This window comes from Polyergus mexicanus, unplaced genomic scaffold (assembly GCF_030449975.1).
Source record: "Polyergus mexicanus isolate NDT 795.1 unplaced genomic scaffold, iyPolMexi1.0 SCAF_14, whole genome shotgun sequence".
Lineage (NCBI taxonomy): Eukaryota > Metazoa > Arthropoda > Insecta > Hymenoptera > Formicidae > Polyergus > Polyergus mexicanus.
This window is the reverse complement of record NW_027223334.1, coordinates 5,484,775-5,499,787: the sequence shown is the minus strand read 5'-3', so window position 1 is coordinate 5,499,787 and position 15,013 is coordinate 5,484,775. Positions and strand designations below refer to the sequence as shown.

Genomic DNA, 15,013 nt, shown 5'->3' with positions numbered 1-15,013 from the left:
TATAATTATTAATTGAACAATTAATAAATTAATAGTTGAACTATTTTCCATTTCCTGAGTTTATTCTCAAAAGTATATGCTCATGAATCGGCCAATTTATGTATTATAAGAAAAATTTATTTCTTTTTTAGAACTTTGTGAAGACTTTCTAATGTGCGTTATCCCCTTTTTTACAGCTCGTCTCCATTAACGTTGTATGATTCTAGTCGAGCGTTGCCACCGCCAGCTCATCACAGCTCGGCCAGACCATTATTGGCAAGTCACGCAGCACATCCGTTGCCTGCGCATATGCAGCCTACAGCTGTTTATGGATTGGCCCCGCTATCGCCAGCCAAACATCAATATCAACCTTCCGGTTTATGGTTCACCGAATAAATTATTTGGTATCGAGTCGTGGATAAGAGTCGTACGAGCGAACGTAATAAGTAATCGCACGAATTTTCTGGGAACTTACGAGCCGCTTGTGCCAATCAGCGAATGCGTAATTGATTAAATATAACGGAAAAAAAGGTATGTCGCGCACATTTTTCACATTTTTGTGCACTTGGCCAGTAAGTGGAACGGGGTGGGAGCGTCCGAACTGTTGCAATTTGTGAATACGAATCGATATTATGCATACACTTATACAGGAATTTATGATCGAACAAGTTTGCCGAATGAAAAGCAGCAGAGAGCAGTAGAGATATGTTTAAAGATAAAATTTTTGACAATCCGTCCTCTCTCATATATATAAACAGCGACCACTCCCTTCCGACCCCCGCTCTCTCATAGGAAACGAAACGCTAAGAGATCAATGTAATTAGATCTCTTTATATATGTTTGTTACGCCTCTTATGTGTTTGAAACAATCCAATCGCGTTTCATTGCGACAATTTCATAAGGAGATTAGAAAAGAAAAGGATTATCATCTTTAGATACGCGATTTTATGTAAACAAAAATCTCATTATAATTTTTCTTTTCTTTTTCTTTGTTCAATTCAAAAAGTCATATTTCGTATGCGGCATGTTATATAAATTTCGTAAGTTTCCAGAGATGCCGAAGTTTTATTACAAAAGATAAGGTTTATAAGGACATTGTATGTACAGACCAAAATTTTCTATCGAGATGCCCGGATCTATTTAAATCTCACATGTGCATAGTTTCTCTCTCTATTGTGTATATATATTGTGTATATACATATATAGAACTGGCATGTAATTTAAATAGATTGGGAGCATCAATATTGATGATAGAAATATGCACGTGGAATGGCATTGCCGAGTCGCGTGTAAAACTGTCAAACAAATACTGTTCATATGCGATTTAATTTAAAGTACGGATGAGTATGCATTTCTTTACGACATGTCAAAAAAATATCGCGCGCGCGAGTATCTTATTTTTAATCCTCCTTAACAGAATTATTTTAACGAACTTTATATTTTTTTCGATCGTTGCAATAGCGATCGCGATTTTGTTGTTCGTGGGATTTTTGATTGTATTAAGAATTTCGCTATGGGATATATATATATATAGTGTGCTATAATCTTTTATGATATTTTATTCATAACGGATACTCAAGACTAACGAGGTAATCACATTATTTTTCATAGTTTGCAGCGTGTTACTCACAAAGTATACGTTAACATGTACATATATTATTTAGTTATACTAAATATTCGGAATTTCAGATAGATATAGATTCGAGTATATAGAGAATTATTCGGGTTGTCGTAAATATAGTCGTATGAGGAGTACTCGGCAAAAAAATACAATACACAAGAAATTTAGAATCAAGCCACGAATCTATTAAGATGATTGCACGACATCCGAATTGACGAAAGTTTTGACGTGCCTTTTTTGGAACAGTTCTATTATTTATTTTATTTTTATGTTATTATTATTTTCAATACTTTATTTCCATCATCACCGTCATTTTCATCGCTATAGTTTCATTATCATTCCCATTATCGTTGCTAAATCATTGTTCTCATGCCTAATATTTTGTTCTAAATCTAAATTGTATAAATAGTATGTTACGGGCCATCTGCCTTAAGCTTATGGTCTAAAAAGCGAAGTAGAGTGAACACAGTTTTGAAGGATTCATGAATTGTATATAGATTTAATGACTTCTCGTTAATATTTCTTTTTCCAATAATCCTTTGCATTTTGGTGGAGGCTGTATTAAAAAAAAAAAAAATGTACGCATCAAGTACATTGCGCAAGTCAGTAGTGAGAAGCAGAAAAAGGAATGATATTTCGAGAAAGCGTTTCTGTTTTCGGAGTAGAGCCGAGAAATTTTTTTCAAATGTTGTGAAGAAGAGAAAAAAGGCAGTAACACATCCTATATAAAAGAGAAATGCCAAACAGCAATAAAATATATAATAATGGGTCTTATATTAAAGAATTTCTCGCGGATATCACAAATCGTATGTTACGTACATTTCCGCGTACATAGATTTTTTTTTTTTTTTTAATAATAATAATGTTTAGAGAGAGAGAGAGAGAGAGAGAGAGAGAAAGAGAAAAAAGTTCTCTTTTAGAAATAGAGTTTTCATGAAACTAGTTTTCACAATTCCGTTCTTCTCATCGAATCACGTTCTTCCTCGTTGCATTTTCTACGTCAGTATCTAAACTAAAGTCAGTATCTTACATTAATGAGAGAGAGAGAGAGAGAGAGAGAGAGAGAGAGAGAGAGAGAAAGAAAGAAAGAAAGATTTTCATTTTACTTCTAGAAGATAGGTATCATCATTCTCAGGCGGTATTGTAGACGCGATACGCATACATGGTTTTTTAGATATCAGCGTCATTTTATGCAACTGCTAATATATGTATTTCGTAATTTTATGAAATAACGCTTAGACATTGTTTTGCTCTAATTCTATTAATAAATGTATAGAAAGTTGTAACGCGATAATATTTGACATATATGGAATTAATTGCGTTGTTTAGAGTGATTCACGTCCAGAGTTTAATTAGAAATATTTTACACGTAGAATGAGAGAGGGAGAGAGAGAGAGAGAGAGAGAGAGAATGAAAGAGAGTAAGAAAGGGAGAAAGAGAAAAGAGGAGAAAATTACAGAATATATATATATATATATATATATATATATATATATATAAAGTGTAATGTAGGGTGTAATGGAGTTTTAAACACATGTTACCGGTATCATGAGAAGAGAACCCTTTCCATGATACAATAAATAAGCGACAAACGATATATACAGCTGCAATTTAACTATATTTAACTTATAGAGGAGGGCCGTTACGGCTATCGGGTCCATGATAGCCTCGCAAATCTCTCGAGTGCCTTTATATCGAGAGACATGAGATGAATCGATGTAAATCTGTAACGATGTCGGACTTGTTTCGGCAAAAGAGCGACGTCTATAGACTTCTTCGTTTCTCTTCTTGCTCTTCTTTGTTTCTACAATTCATCCCTCCTTGTCTTAAGGCAAGTGATTTGCTCGATACCCTCTTTCGTATACGCATCGATACGTTTACACATTGTACGAAAAAAAAAAAGAAATATTTAACCAACTCGATGTGCCTGTTTAACGAATAATCATATTTACACTGAATAATTAATTGTAACGGGAAAAGAGAAAGGGATATAAATAGATTGGGAAGTCGTTTTTTCTTTTTCTTCGACATAGACTGAACGCGTTATCGGTGAAGCGCGTTACAATCATCGTAAACCATATTACGTGTTGATATTCATCCCTGGGTTTCGGCGTAACCGATCAATTTACATCCAATTGTATATGTACATACATACATACATACATACATACATACATACATACATACATACATACATACATGCTTCCACATATGACAGTATAGAGATACTCGCGTCGCATTAAAACTACCATATACTCTTCTCCATATGAGAGCCGTGAGAAGAAGAAAAAAAAAAAAAGAGTCATATCTTTAGGTTTCATCTACTACATGTAATGTTGGATATGTGTATGTGTGCGTGCGAATGTGTGCGTGCGAATGTGCGCGCATGGTACAAATGTATGTGCGTGAGTTATAATAAGTCACAGTACGCTTAGTAATAAGGTTTTTCGCATCTTCATTTTCGCATACGTTTCATACATGTATCATTAGATCTAGATAGATTTTAGTCACGTTTCTCTCACTCCATTCACGAGCGCAAGTCTTGACTGACGATAGGATTTTGATTATCGAGGAACGATGTGGCGTTCGAATTATCGTAGATCTCGCTAAAGTGTTATATTTTCTTCAGGTGATTACGATACGTAATAAGAAATATAAACGTAGAGTCGGAAATCTTTAGGCGGGTGACATATCGACTATTTTAAGGGGTACAAAATGCACGAGCGCGCGGACCGCTATAGTAGGTCGACTTGATTTCGTTGTTGCATCGTATCGATATATTGTCTGTATATTTTTTCGGTTCATCGTCGGTCAATACGTGCTTAAATTTCGTCGTCATTTCAGAGCATACATCACACCTTGCTGACTAAACACACACACAATAAACATACATAATTACACTTAACAAGCTATCTAAATAAAAAGAAGTAGAGACGCTATAAAACGCTGTGTGAAAAATTAAGTAAAAGATACCGTAACTGTATCAATGGTTCTAGTTGTGATATTTTATTATAATGCCGATATATATATATATATATATATATTCGTGCGCAATTAACTTTGGAGCGGGTTTTCTCGCGTGCCCCGACGTATACATGGCGAGATATAAAGCATGTAGAGGAGTTGTATCTTAATCTCAACGTATTAATTATGTACGAAGGAGGCGGGAAGATTATATATTGTTGCAGTAAATAATCCATGATGATCGATATGACGTTACGATTATTTAACAATTTAGCGAACAATCTTTTTTTTTTTAATTTCGAAGTCTAAACTAAATCATATGAACTTAGTTTTTTTCTTTTTTTTTTTTTTTTCTTTTGTTGCAACATTAATTCTTAGAGTGTCATTCAAAATGTACAAAAATTTTAATGTTCTGTGGTTTTTAGAAAAGTTGGAGTTATTTCGTGTTACAAGTGCGAAACTGCTAAATTTCTTTGTATATAAATTCGATTTACATATATAACTGGTTCCGATTTTTTAAAAGAAAAATAATTATTAAACTTCTACATATACAATAATGCGCGAATAACTGTAACAGTTATTCTTTTTGTTCGGATACAGTATGATAATAACACATCAGATATAAGTATCCTAGTTCTTTTAATCGTTTATGGATTATGTACATATGTTTCTTATTATATCTGTGGGTTGGAGGGAGGGGGGGGGGGGTGTGATATATTAGTCTTAGGTGTAGTGCCTAAAGCGATGAGATTGTGTGTCTGATAATAAGATTTATTTAGCATGGGATCTCCAAGTTAATCCTGCACCGGTGCAGGAAGAATTTACCGGATCGCGAATGATTGTCGGAAAACAAGTTTCATTTGTATTAAAATTATTCAATTAAGGGAATTGATGGTTTTAATATTAATAAACCTGTGTGCGGCACACACACATATACAAAAGAGGATGATAAGTGCGACCGATATTTCTCGTGTATTGGCCTGCCAATTATTTATAAAGTCGCTGCAAAATTGAGAAACGCCTAGACGTGCTTAGCGTGGGAAGATATTTGTGTAAAAGTGGTCGGATGTAAAGAAAAAAAGAAAAAAAGAAAATAGAATAAGGGGGAAGGCTTACAACTTCATTGTTAGGACTGTAATATTCATCGCGTTGTACGGGACAGTTCGTATAAAGTTATGTTATCACTGTAAACAAAGTAACACTGATTCTCTCACGGGAGAGAAAGGTAGATACGTAGCTATATATATATATATATATAAAATATATAGGAAAGAATAACATATTTTTGGAGTTAATAGAGGGGATTGATATTGTACTGTGCTCCGTAAATTATTGAATATTTCTCTTTTTCTTAGGTTCTCTATTCGCTACGTTGCTCGTCGTAATCGGACCACATTTGCAAGTATAGACAATTATTAGGTAAACAACTTCCGGCTACAACTCGATCATTTTATTGAACCCTTGCGTATCTCTCATCTTACGAGACGCTCAAATCCACTCGAATATATTTGATTAAATGTTTCTCGAAACATTTCTATTAATATCCTAAAATTTTATATTCTTTCAAAATAAAAATAATTTGCGTAAACTCAGTACTACGTTTATATCTCAAATTTAGAAGAGCGTAACATTTTTGATGTGAGAATAAAAAAAAAGTCTTTAGAAAAAAGGGGCGATCTCATATACGTTTAAAATTTAAGGGAGCTTTTTATCATTAAAATTTGTTTTTATCTAAAACGGAATATAACTATTGAAGATTAACTAGACCAGAGAGTTCTAAAAGTTGTCCCGTTACTAGGATAAATGAAGTCCGATTAGAGAAGCAAAGATAGATAATTTATCGCGCGGGTAATTATATAATAAGATATAGAAACGACGAGATTCACACTATCTGACTGTTTTTTCGATGTTCTTAATGTTCGCTATTATACTATGGTAATGTAACGGCAAATAATAATTAACGGTGAGACTTGTACTATATATACGTTTATCGAGATTTATGCATAATGCTGTATTATAAAAATTAGTCATAGGTGAAAAGAGAGAGAGAGAGAGAGAGGAGATAGTATCCTCGTACGTAGACACATCACTATTTAGATTCTCTGGCCATTTTTTATCTATGCGTGGCTGATAGAGACAATTTACAATTAGGCGTGTTTCTTTTTATTATGGAAAATATTTCTCTCCACGAGTTGGTAGTAAATTTGATGTTTCACAAACGTTTTAGAATTTCCTAACGTAACGTAGAATATGATCCAGTAGCAGATTCTTAGTTGTCGGATCGCTCGTGTGCATCGGACCAGACAGAAATCTATCGTTATTGTACTCGTATTTGTAAAATCAAAAGAGAGAGAGAGAGAGAGAGATGTGCGTAATTAGGGGACTTTTTTTTAGACGCAGGTCGTTTTTTGCTCTTTCGAGTCTCTCTTTTTGGTACGTAGACACGTTGAAGGGATGGAAATGTCGTCGTCTTTTCTAAGTATCCAGCAAAACTCGCGTATATTTAATTATACTTCGTAGTGAAGTGGGAAGTATTTAGTTCTTTGCTATTTATGACACATTTAGACACGATTTCCTTAATCACTTAAACTCAAGATAATCAACGTGTATAACAGAGACCTCTATATTTTACGATTATAATCCGAATTTGCATTATATTTTATCACGATAAAATATATTGCTACGCTGTTTGTATCGCATTGTGTTAAATGAACGTCCCTTTCGTGTATTTTAATTGTACTATGATGATAGTAGTGACGCAGGCTGCATAATTATTGATGCATCATTTTAATAGCATCGTGATTATAAATGTCGTCTATTCTAAACACATCGTATGAGCTTTTTTCCCTAAAGATCTTCAATTAAAATACCGATCAAATTACCTTCTCTCGACACATATTCCATAAAATATCTTTCCACACCTTATCGATCGAAATTTCTTTATCCGGACATTTAATAAACGAATTTTGTTTACGAGAAAAATCCTTGATAGCTAAATCCGATATGAGCATTTTTTTAGTACTAAACGCAAAGTTCTCAGTTATAAAATAATTCTCTACATTGTGATCGTTCGTTCTTTGTGCATTCTATTTAACTTCTTTCGGAAAAGAATTTTCATAGCGTTGCCTTATTAATGACTTATTGTCGATATATACGATAATCATTAAAAGCGATATTCATACGTATTGCCGAGTAAATAAATTGTTAAAAGTCATCGATATTAGTATACTATCTGCCAAATCTTTTTCTCGTATGAACAAACGCATCACACACGATTACATATATCATGAAGGATCTACGTGCGATGGTTTAAGAGCGTTTCTGGAAATGGCGAAATTATCATTTAATCGAATCGTCACGATAAGCGAAGAAATATTATCGGTATCTTTAGCTTGCGCGCGCGTAGATCTTTCTTTCGACCACACATATACACGCATACGCCAAGAATATAGTAACCCCGACTTATTGTCCGAAGTAAAGTGAAGTTTCTAAAGTATGATTATTAAATGTTTAGAGTGTTTTTAAGCTTTCGCAAGAAGTCTCTTAAAGTATTGCAATCGTTGGCTGAGCCAAAAACTGTCCCCGCTTGAATATGTGGCGACCTTTTTGCGGGAATCCCCGCAAAAAGCTAAAAATGTTTTGTTAATATATAGAGACGTATGGCGAATATCTAAGTACGGATAGCTGACGAACAATTAATCGCTTCGAGTCGCTTTCGTATAGATATGTATCGCTTAATGCGATAAGATATTAATGGCGCTTATCATTTGGTATTTTCAAATTTAGCCACGTGAAACGTAATGTTGCTATGAATTCGTTCCGCAATTTGTTGCCATTTGTACTTGGGCATCAGTTATTAGAGTTGAAAGTTGACATTGGACCATCCTTTCCGCTTTATACGAGATATGACAAATTTTAATCGCGCAAGCTCTTTCTCTTTCTAAAAACCTATTCTATTCTTGATCTATTACCACAATCAATATTTCATATATTTTAATCTTTGATTAATATATATATAAAATATTGATTGCGGGATGTTGTAAAATTTATTTACGCACACTTTCATATATACTTCTTTATATATTTTTTAGCAGTCTATTTTTGTAATTTATTGAAAAATATAACTATCTGATTGAAAAGATATATAAAAATAATTGATGTATGTGTGTGGATATATGCAAATACAACGCAAGTTAAAGCAACATAGAACAGTGTCTTTAGCAAGAAAATATATAGTTACTATTACAAAGTAAAAAGAAATTCTAATTAAGAGATTTAGAATAGACTTAGATAGAGCGTGCCTTGCGTTACCGTGACACCGATATCACTGAATGTCACTTCTTCTCCGGGATCGTATCCGTACTAATCCGTATTTAGATAATCGCGATAAGTATGCATTTCATCTATGTATAAATATATATATATATAATGTATACATATACACATCTCTACATATATAGATGCATAGATAATAGATAACATATGCATAGCTAGGTATATACCTGCATATACATATATATATTATAAATATTACATCCGTATGTTATAAATAATATTCATATTATGTAACAAAAAGCTTATGTACGTGCGACGGATTATTCCGGAGGTCGACCAGAGTACAAAGCGTAGATTTAGTTTGGCCTCGGAAATAGTTTGCGCACGCTGCCGAATCGATGTCATCGACGAATGTTAGAGTAATCGAAACATATATTTAACACAAAAAAAAAAAAAGAGTACGCGTAGTGTACATAGAGAAAAAAACCGCCGACCGTCACGTTGTAAATATCGTCGCATCGACTGAGAATTGAGATATTGCCGTCTACTTTACTGACAATAAATGCAAATCACGGCGGATCGAGATGAACAAAACTTCTCTGGGAAGCTATTATGTATGTATTTGATATCGTTTCTGACCGAAATGATATTACGAAAATTATCATCGACAGTGAAAGTGTGATTGATTCGGATTCGTTTGAATCTCGACAAGAGTCATAATAATCTAAAGAAATGGACGGAATCGCGATCGGATTCGCGACGAAATTCGCCAATTGAAAACGCACGTAAATAATTACGTAATAGCTACTCTGATAAAGATTCGAATTTGATCATTTTTCTTTATGCGGACAATGATTGGATGAGAGATTGATTTGTATAATTAATTCAACATTAATAATATCTGGCAAATCAAATTATCACAAAGGAGAAAATTCCGACTCTCGATCGACGCGGCGATCGACATTTCGCAAATTACACCGAACATACATTGTATCTAAGCTATCAAAAATTCTAATCTCATCGTGATGCAATTTGTGACTATCGAGGGAACGATAATGAAACGGTGTGCGTATCGCGAAGGATGAATAAAAAAAAAAAAAAAAGAAAAAAAAAGAAAAAGAAAAACAGAAGATATATCGTCCCGTGATTCTAAAGAATTCCTTTCCATAGTCACGAGTTCGTCGCTTTTCCAATAATAAGAGATTTATAATAATCGGTGATGACTTACTTAACGACTATAGAGAGTGTTTCGGAATTTTTTAAGTCGCGCATCGACATTAAGATGCGTATATCTTGTGGGCGCAACAAGTCTATTTGATATTTATATTTTAATACACCTGAGCCGATTATATTTAATGTATTTGTAATTGTCAAATATATTAATTAACCGTCCCGGTCGTTTGCTCGCTCGTCGCGAACTCCACCGGAAGTTCCGGCCGGCCAGCCGGGATCATCGAGATCAGAACGAGAGTGGAGAACGAGATGCGAGCGATCGGTCGGCGCGCGAGCCACGATTTTCTGTATATTACTGTAGTATAATAATCAAACACTAAAGACTAATGCTTAAGGTGATCGATGAGGCTCCGTTATAATTCGGAGTAGTGAGTGTATTCGCAAATTATTATGCTACGTAAACGAAAGGGAGAAAGAGGAAAAAAAGGAGGGGGGGGAGGGGAACACAAAATGAATGCAGAAAAGAAAGATTAGGCGAAAAATAAAGAAAAACGCATTTGACTAATTAAAATAGAGATCGCGGGTATACGCAGCGGTACAGACGTCATTGTGTCTTAGCTCGTAAATAAATGCGGATGTTCGCGCATCGTCGTGGGCAATCTGTGAACTGAGTTGAGTAGTGTTTCAAACGCACTTTTCTTTTTTCTACTTAAACACACTCTCCTGGATTGCGTATTCAAGAATTCCCGTTTCCATCAATAATATTTCACCTCGAGTCAACGAAATCTCCTGTAAACTATTATTACTGTTTCCTGTGTCCTTCGTTTCGTGTAAAATTTTTTTATTTCACCGAGTCGAGTTAAGCGCGTTTACTCCATTTCTTTGTTAATTAACGGTGTTTAATTGCGCATCGAATTAAAATAACATTCTGTATTTGGAAAATCACATTTCTTGTGTTTCTTATTTTCTATGTAAAATTTTTCGATTTTTTGCATAAAGGTGCTTTTCCATTTTCTTACAAGTGTTGCCTTTCGGCTATTAATGTCGGCTTTGCTCATTTTTAAACAAGAAAACACCGGAATGGAGTAAATCGGAGTTCGAGCTCGGCGTAATTGTAAAATTTTTGATTTGCTCCAACGTAAACGTCAATTATTGCCATATTTGTGACTCTTAGTCGAAAGAGAACTGAAGAAAAAAAAAAAAAAAAAAAAAAATAGCAATTACTAAATACGCTTAAGTCAGCTTGTCGCGCCTGAAAAATCGACTGTTCACATTTTGCTGGATATTATCAGGTAGCAGCATAGCAACGCAGCTATTTCGAAATGGAAGGGCAAGATAGAAAAAAAAGTCTTTAACTCTTACGTACCTGTTCTATACGTCTAAGTCTGCAATCAAAGTAATTGTTTTACCGAATGAAAGTGATCAAAATGAGACGTCGATCAAAAAGCCTCGCGTTTGTAATAAGTATAGACGAGATTTTGTTAGGCACGAAACTCTCGAATCGTCCCTTTTTATAATGTAACGCTGCATCGAATCCACAATAGACGAATGCGATTAGAGATTACAGAATAAATACTTTGTCGCGCGTTCCGCCAGATTCTGTACATTGCTATGCTGTCACATGACTTGAAAAAAAAAAAAAAAAAAAATCAACATAACTAGATCAACCAATGTGATTCTGTGGCTTAGTACTCTATTTGCGTACATATTGAAAAATTCGGCGTTTCAAAATCATGCTAATTTATGCCGGCTATAAAAATGGCGTGAATTTTTTATGGATCGAACACGGACTTCCTTCCCTTTATTTTCGAGCTATAGAATGATATTGATTGTGAATTTTTGATAGAGTCATAGGGCATTTGAGGATCCACAAATTAGATAATGGCATACGGGAACCGATCTGTAGAATGTTAAAAATTAACGTCTGTAAAATAGAGATTGTTCATAAGTTCCATAGTTTTTCATCACTAGGATATAAGGATTTCTATTCTAATATATTAATTAATGTGTTGGCAAAGAAATATTTACTTCTTGAGAGTATCTTGCGAGATCTTGCTGAACGATACGAAAGAACCCCGCACTAATCATATGGAAAATCTGTCCCGGTCAAATCAATTGGTTTTTACATATGTTGTAGCTTATGACCTATTTTCCATATGATTAGTGCAGGGATTCTTTATGTAATAATGTATATCTACTTCTCTTCTTATCGGCCAAGTTCTGTATTAGATTATATAGACAAGAATTGTCGTCGCCTATGTATAGAATAACTCTCAAATCTCCTAAACTAAAAATGTTTATTCAAAGAATTTGAATATCGCGAATAATTTTCAGCAGTCGATACTCTTCTAAAGCAATCTGTCTTTGATTAATTTTGCGCATACGATTGAATTCTCAGAACAACATATCAAGCCTCCAAAATTTTTGATGAAATAATAAATACGCAAATTATGCGCTTGTGCTTTCACGCGAAACACGTTTTTCACGTTTTACATTCTCTCTTTTGACTTTACACTTTTAGCCACAGATTTTACTAAATGCTATCAAATCGTATATACATGAAATTAGCGTAAAAAAAAAAACAAATCGAGCATTATAACCAGTGGTAGTAAGGGGGGAAAGTTTGTACATTTTTAAATTTTCGTAAAATTTTTAAATATCTCTTTAAAAAAAAAAAAAAAAAAAAACCTAAACATGCGCGTTAAATTTACGTCATGTAAAAATGTGAATTTCTCAAAATTCCTCCCATTAACATTTAATTTACGCTGTTTGAACTTTATTAGAAATTCTCTCTTTTTGAAACAGCGTATATGGAAGTAAACCAGAGATCAGTGAGTAAATTTTAGCATGTAAAGGAAAAATAATTATTTTCGTTATATTTAGATTAATTGCATTTTGTACGAGAAGTCGAACGCAAGATTATTATTTGTGTCATCTTATACAGTGCTTTGTCTACTTTCCCTTATTACGAAACTACGAGTTCAATATACATACAGTTGTTACGTAAATCAAATTACGCGATTATTAACTAAGCATGCGACTGAATAATCAATTTAAAAAAAAGAAAAAAAGAAGTATGGTAGGGTACACATACGTAAATGTATAGTTTGCTCGTAGAGGACGTGTGCGCTTTATATAATACCGGTGCGTTGTATATATATAAGGACATGTACATATACGGCAGACCGATATTGTATGAATGAGTCAATTTATACGAGCATTGTTATATATACGTATGTTATAATATATTAATTGATAAAAACCAGGGTATATATTAAAAACTATGTATATGTGTAATACGTTAACGCGAGACGTTTACACGCGAGCATCCCATCGCACACGTGAACAAAACAATTATGATGTATTATAATAACGTGTTGGACGGGTCGTGAAATATTATAAATAAATGTATTTCACCGATTTCGGCCGTCGGGCACAGTACGAAATATGTAAATGTATTTATTTAGAGATCATAAAGGGGGAAAAAAGTAGCGTTGCGTGTGTATGGTTGAAAATATGATAGAACAAAAGGAAAAAAAAAAGAAAAAAAGAAGAGCAGTATAACTCGATACTAGACTGTCATAGATTTATTAACTTATTATTATCGTTCCTGCCTATTCGTGCAATCTTTGACTGCAATATATTGTAAACACGTCGGACCAACGTCGTTGTGAGCACTAGCTGTAAATTTTGACACCGTTACAGCCTCTCGTCGTCGAGCACCGTGACTTCGCGAAAAAAGAAAAAAAAAAGGAAAAGAAGAAAACATATATGGATCTTGGATATACGATGTGTTCGACCTTTTCCTTGCCAAATTACAAAATTAGATTCCTTGTTCATATATCATATTGATATAAGGTAAATGTCTCTTAATGCGCGCTAGCTATATATAATACACATAGCTATCCTATATAATATATCGTATACATATTTAGAGAGAAAAGATTCATTTACATCTAGAATTAACCGACCTCGATGCAATTAATAGCCAATATCTTTTAATGCGATAATCGAACATAACTTGCCCATGTATTTGGAAAAAAAAAAAAAATGCAATGTTTGATTTATAAAAATAAAAAGAAGTACGCATTATATACAGTCGAGTTTATGCAACTGAAGATAGTATAATGCGGAGACAGGTGCTCGGCTCCAGGTATAATATATATTCTAGGCTTTTATCTGTAGAATTCTCGTATTTTATACATACACAAATACATATATATATATATATATATATATATATGACGCTCACATCGACAAGGCTTGTAAATGACTCTCACCGAGACGATCTCTCAATATAGTAATCCGAAGAAGAACAGAAGATTTTCTGTCAAAGAATTAATTTTCGACATTTGGATTTTCTTTTCGTACGCAGATTATTAGAGAGCAAATTTCTTGGCTACAGCTTTTGGTAATTCTTTTTTCGATGTCACCGGAGAACGCAAAAATCGTCTCGCGAGGCTCAAACCGAAGCGGCATCAAAGCTGTCGGTTCAAGCAACGCGTGTATTTATCGACATATTAACGACACCACTATTCATTGTCTGCGATTAGGTGATTTCCGTCGAAACGGCGAGCGAATTACTATTGTCATGGTATATGTGTATTAAACACACCGACGATAATATATTAACGATAACAATTACAAAATAAATGTTGCCTTTTGTCACATTGGTAAATGGTAAATGAGCAAGATACTAATGAATTATGTGCGATTAATAATGTAATAATCTATTGTATTATAAGTATACTAATATCGCGCGGTCACGCATTATGTACAACGTCGTGGAGATTATTTCGTATGATTGTAAATGATATATGTGTTGCGTTGATGTAACGCGCCCCTATATTGTAGTAGGGCTGTGAAATAAATCAACCAGACACTTTGCTAGTCTTATATATCACTACCCTAAAAAAGCATCTAAAAACTATTTAGCCGGAGCGGGATTATAAAAACTGGATTGTCTCATATTTACAAAAATGCGCGCCTAGAGATATTGAA

At 33.9% G+C, this 15,013-nt stretch overlaps 1 protein-coding gene across 3 annotated transcripts in view; it reads left to right on the top strand.

The window, feature by feature from the left end:
* Hipk (Homeodomain interacting protein kinase) overlaps positions 1-14,897 on the top strand; it is a 39,509-nt gene extending 24,612 nt beyond the window's left edge. For all 3 annotated transcript variants that reach the window (XM_070307560.1, XM_070307558.1, XM_070307559.1), the window contains exon 19: positions 177-14,897. In XM_070307560.1, the coding sequence (XP_070163661.1) occupies positions 177-375 (199 nt within the window). In that variant the 3' untranslated portion in view covers positions 376-14,897. The remainder of the gene's footprint in view (positions 1-176) is intronic.
* Positions 14,898-15,013: the final 116 nt, after the last annotated feature.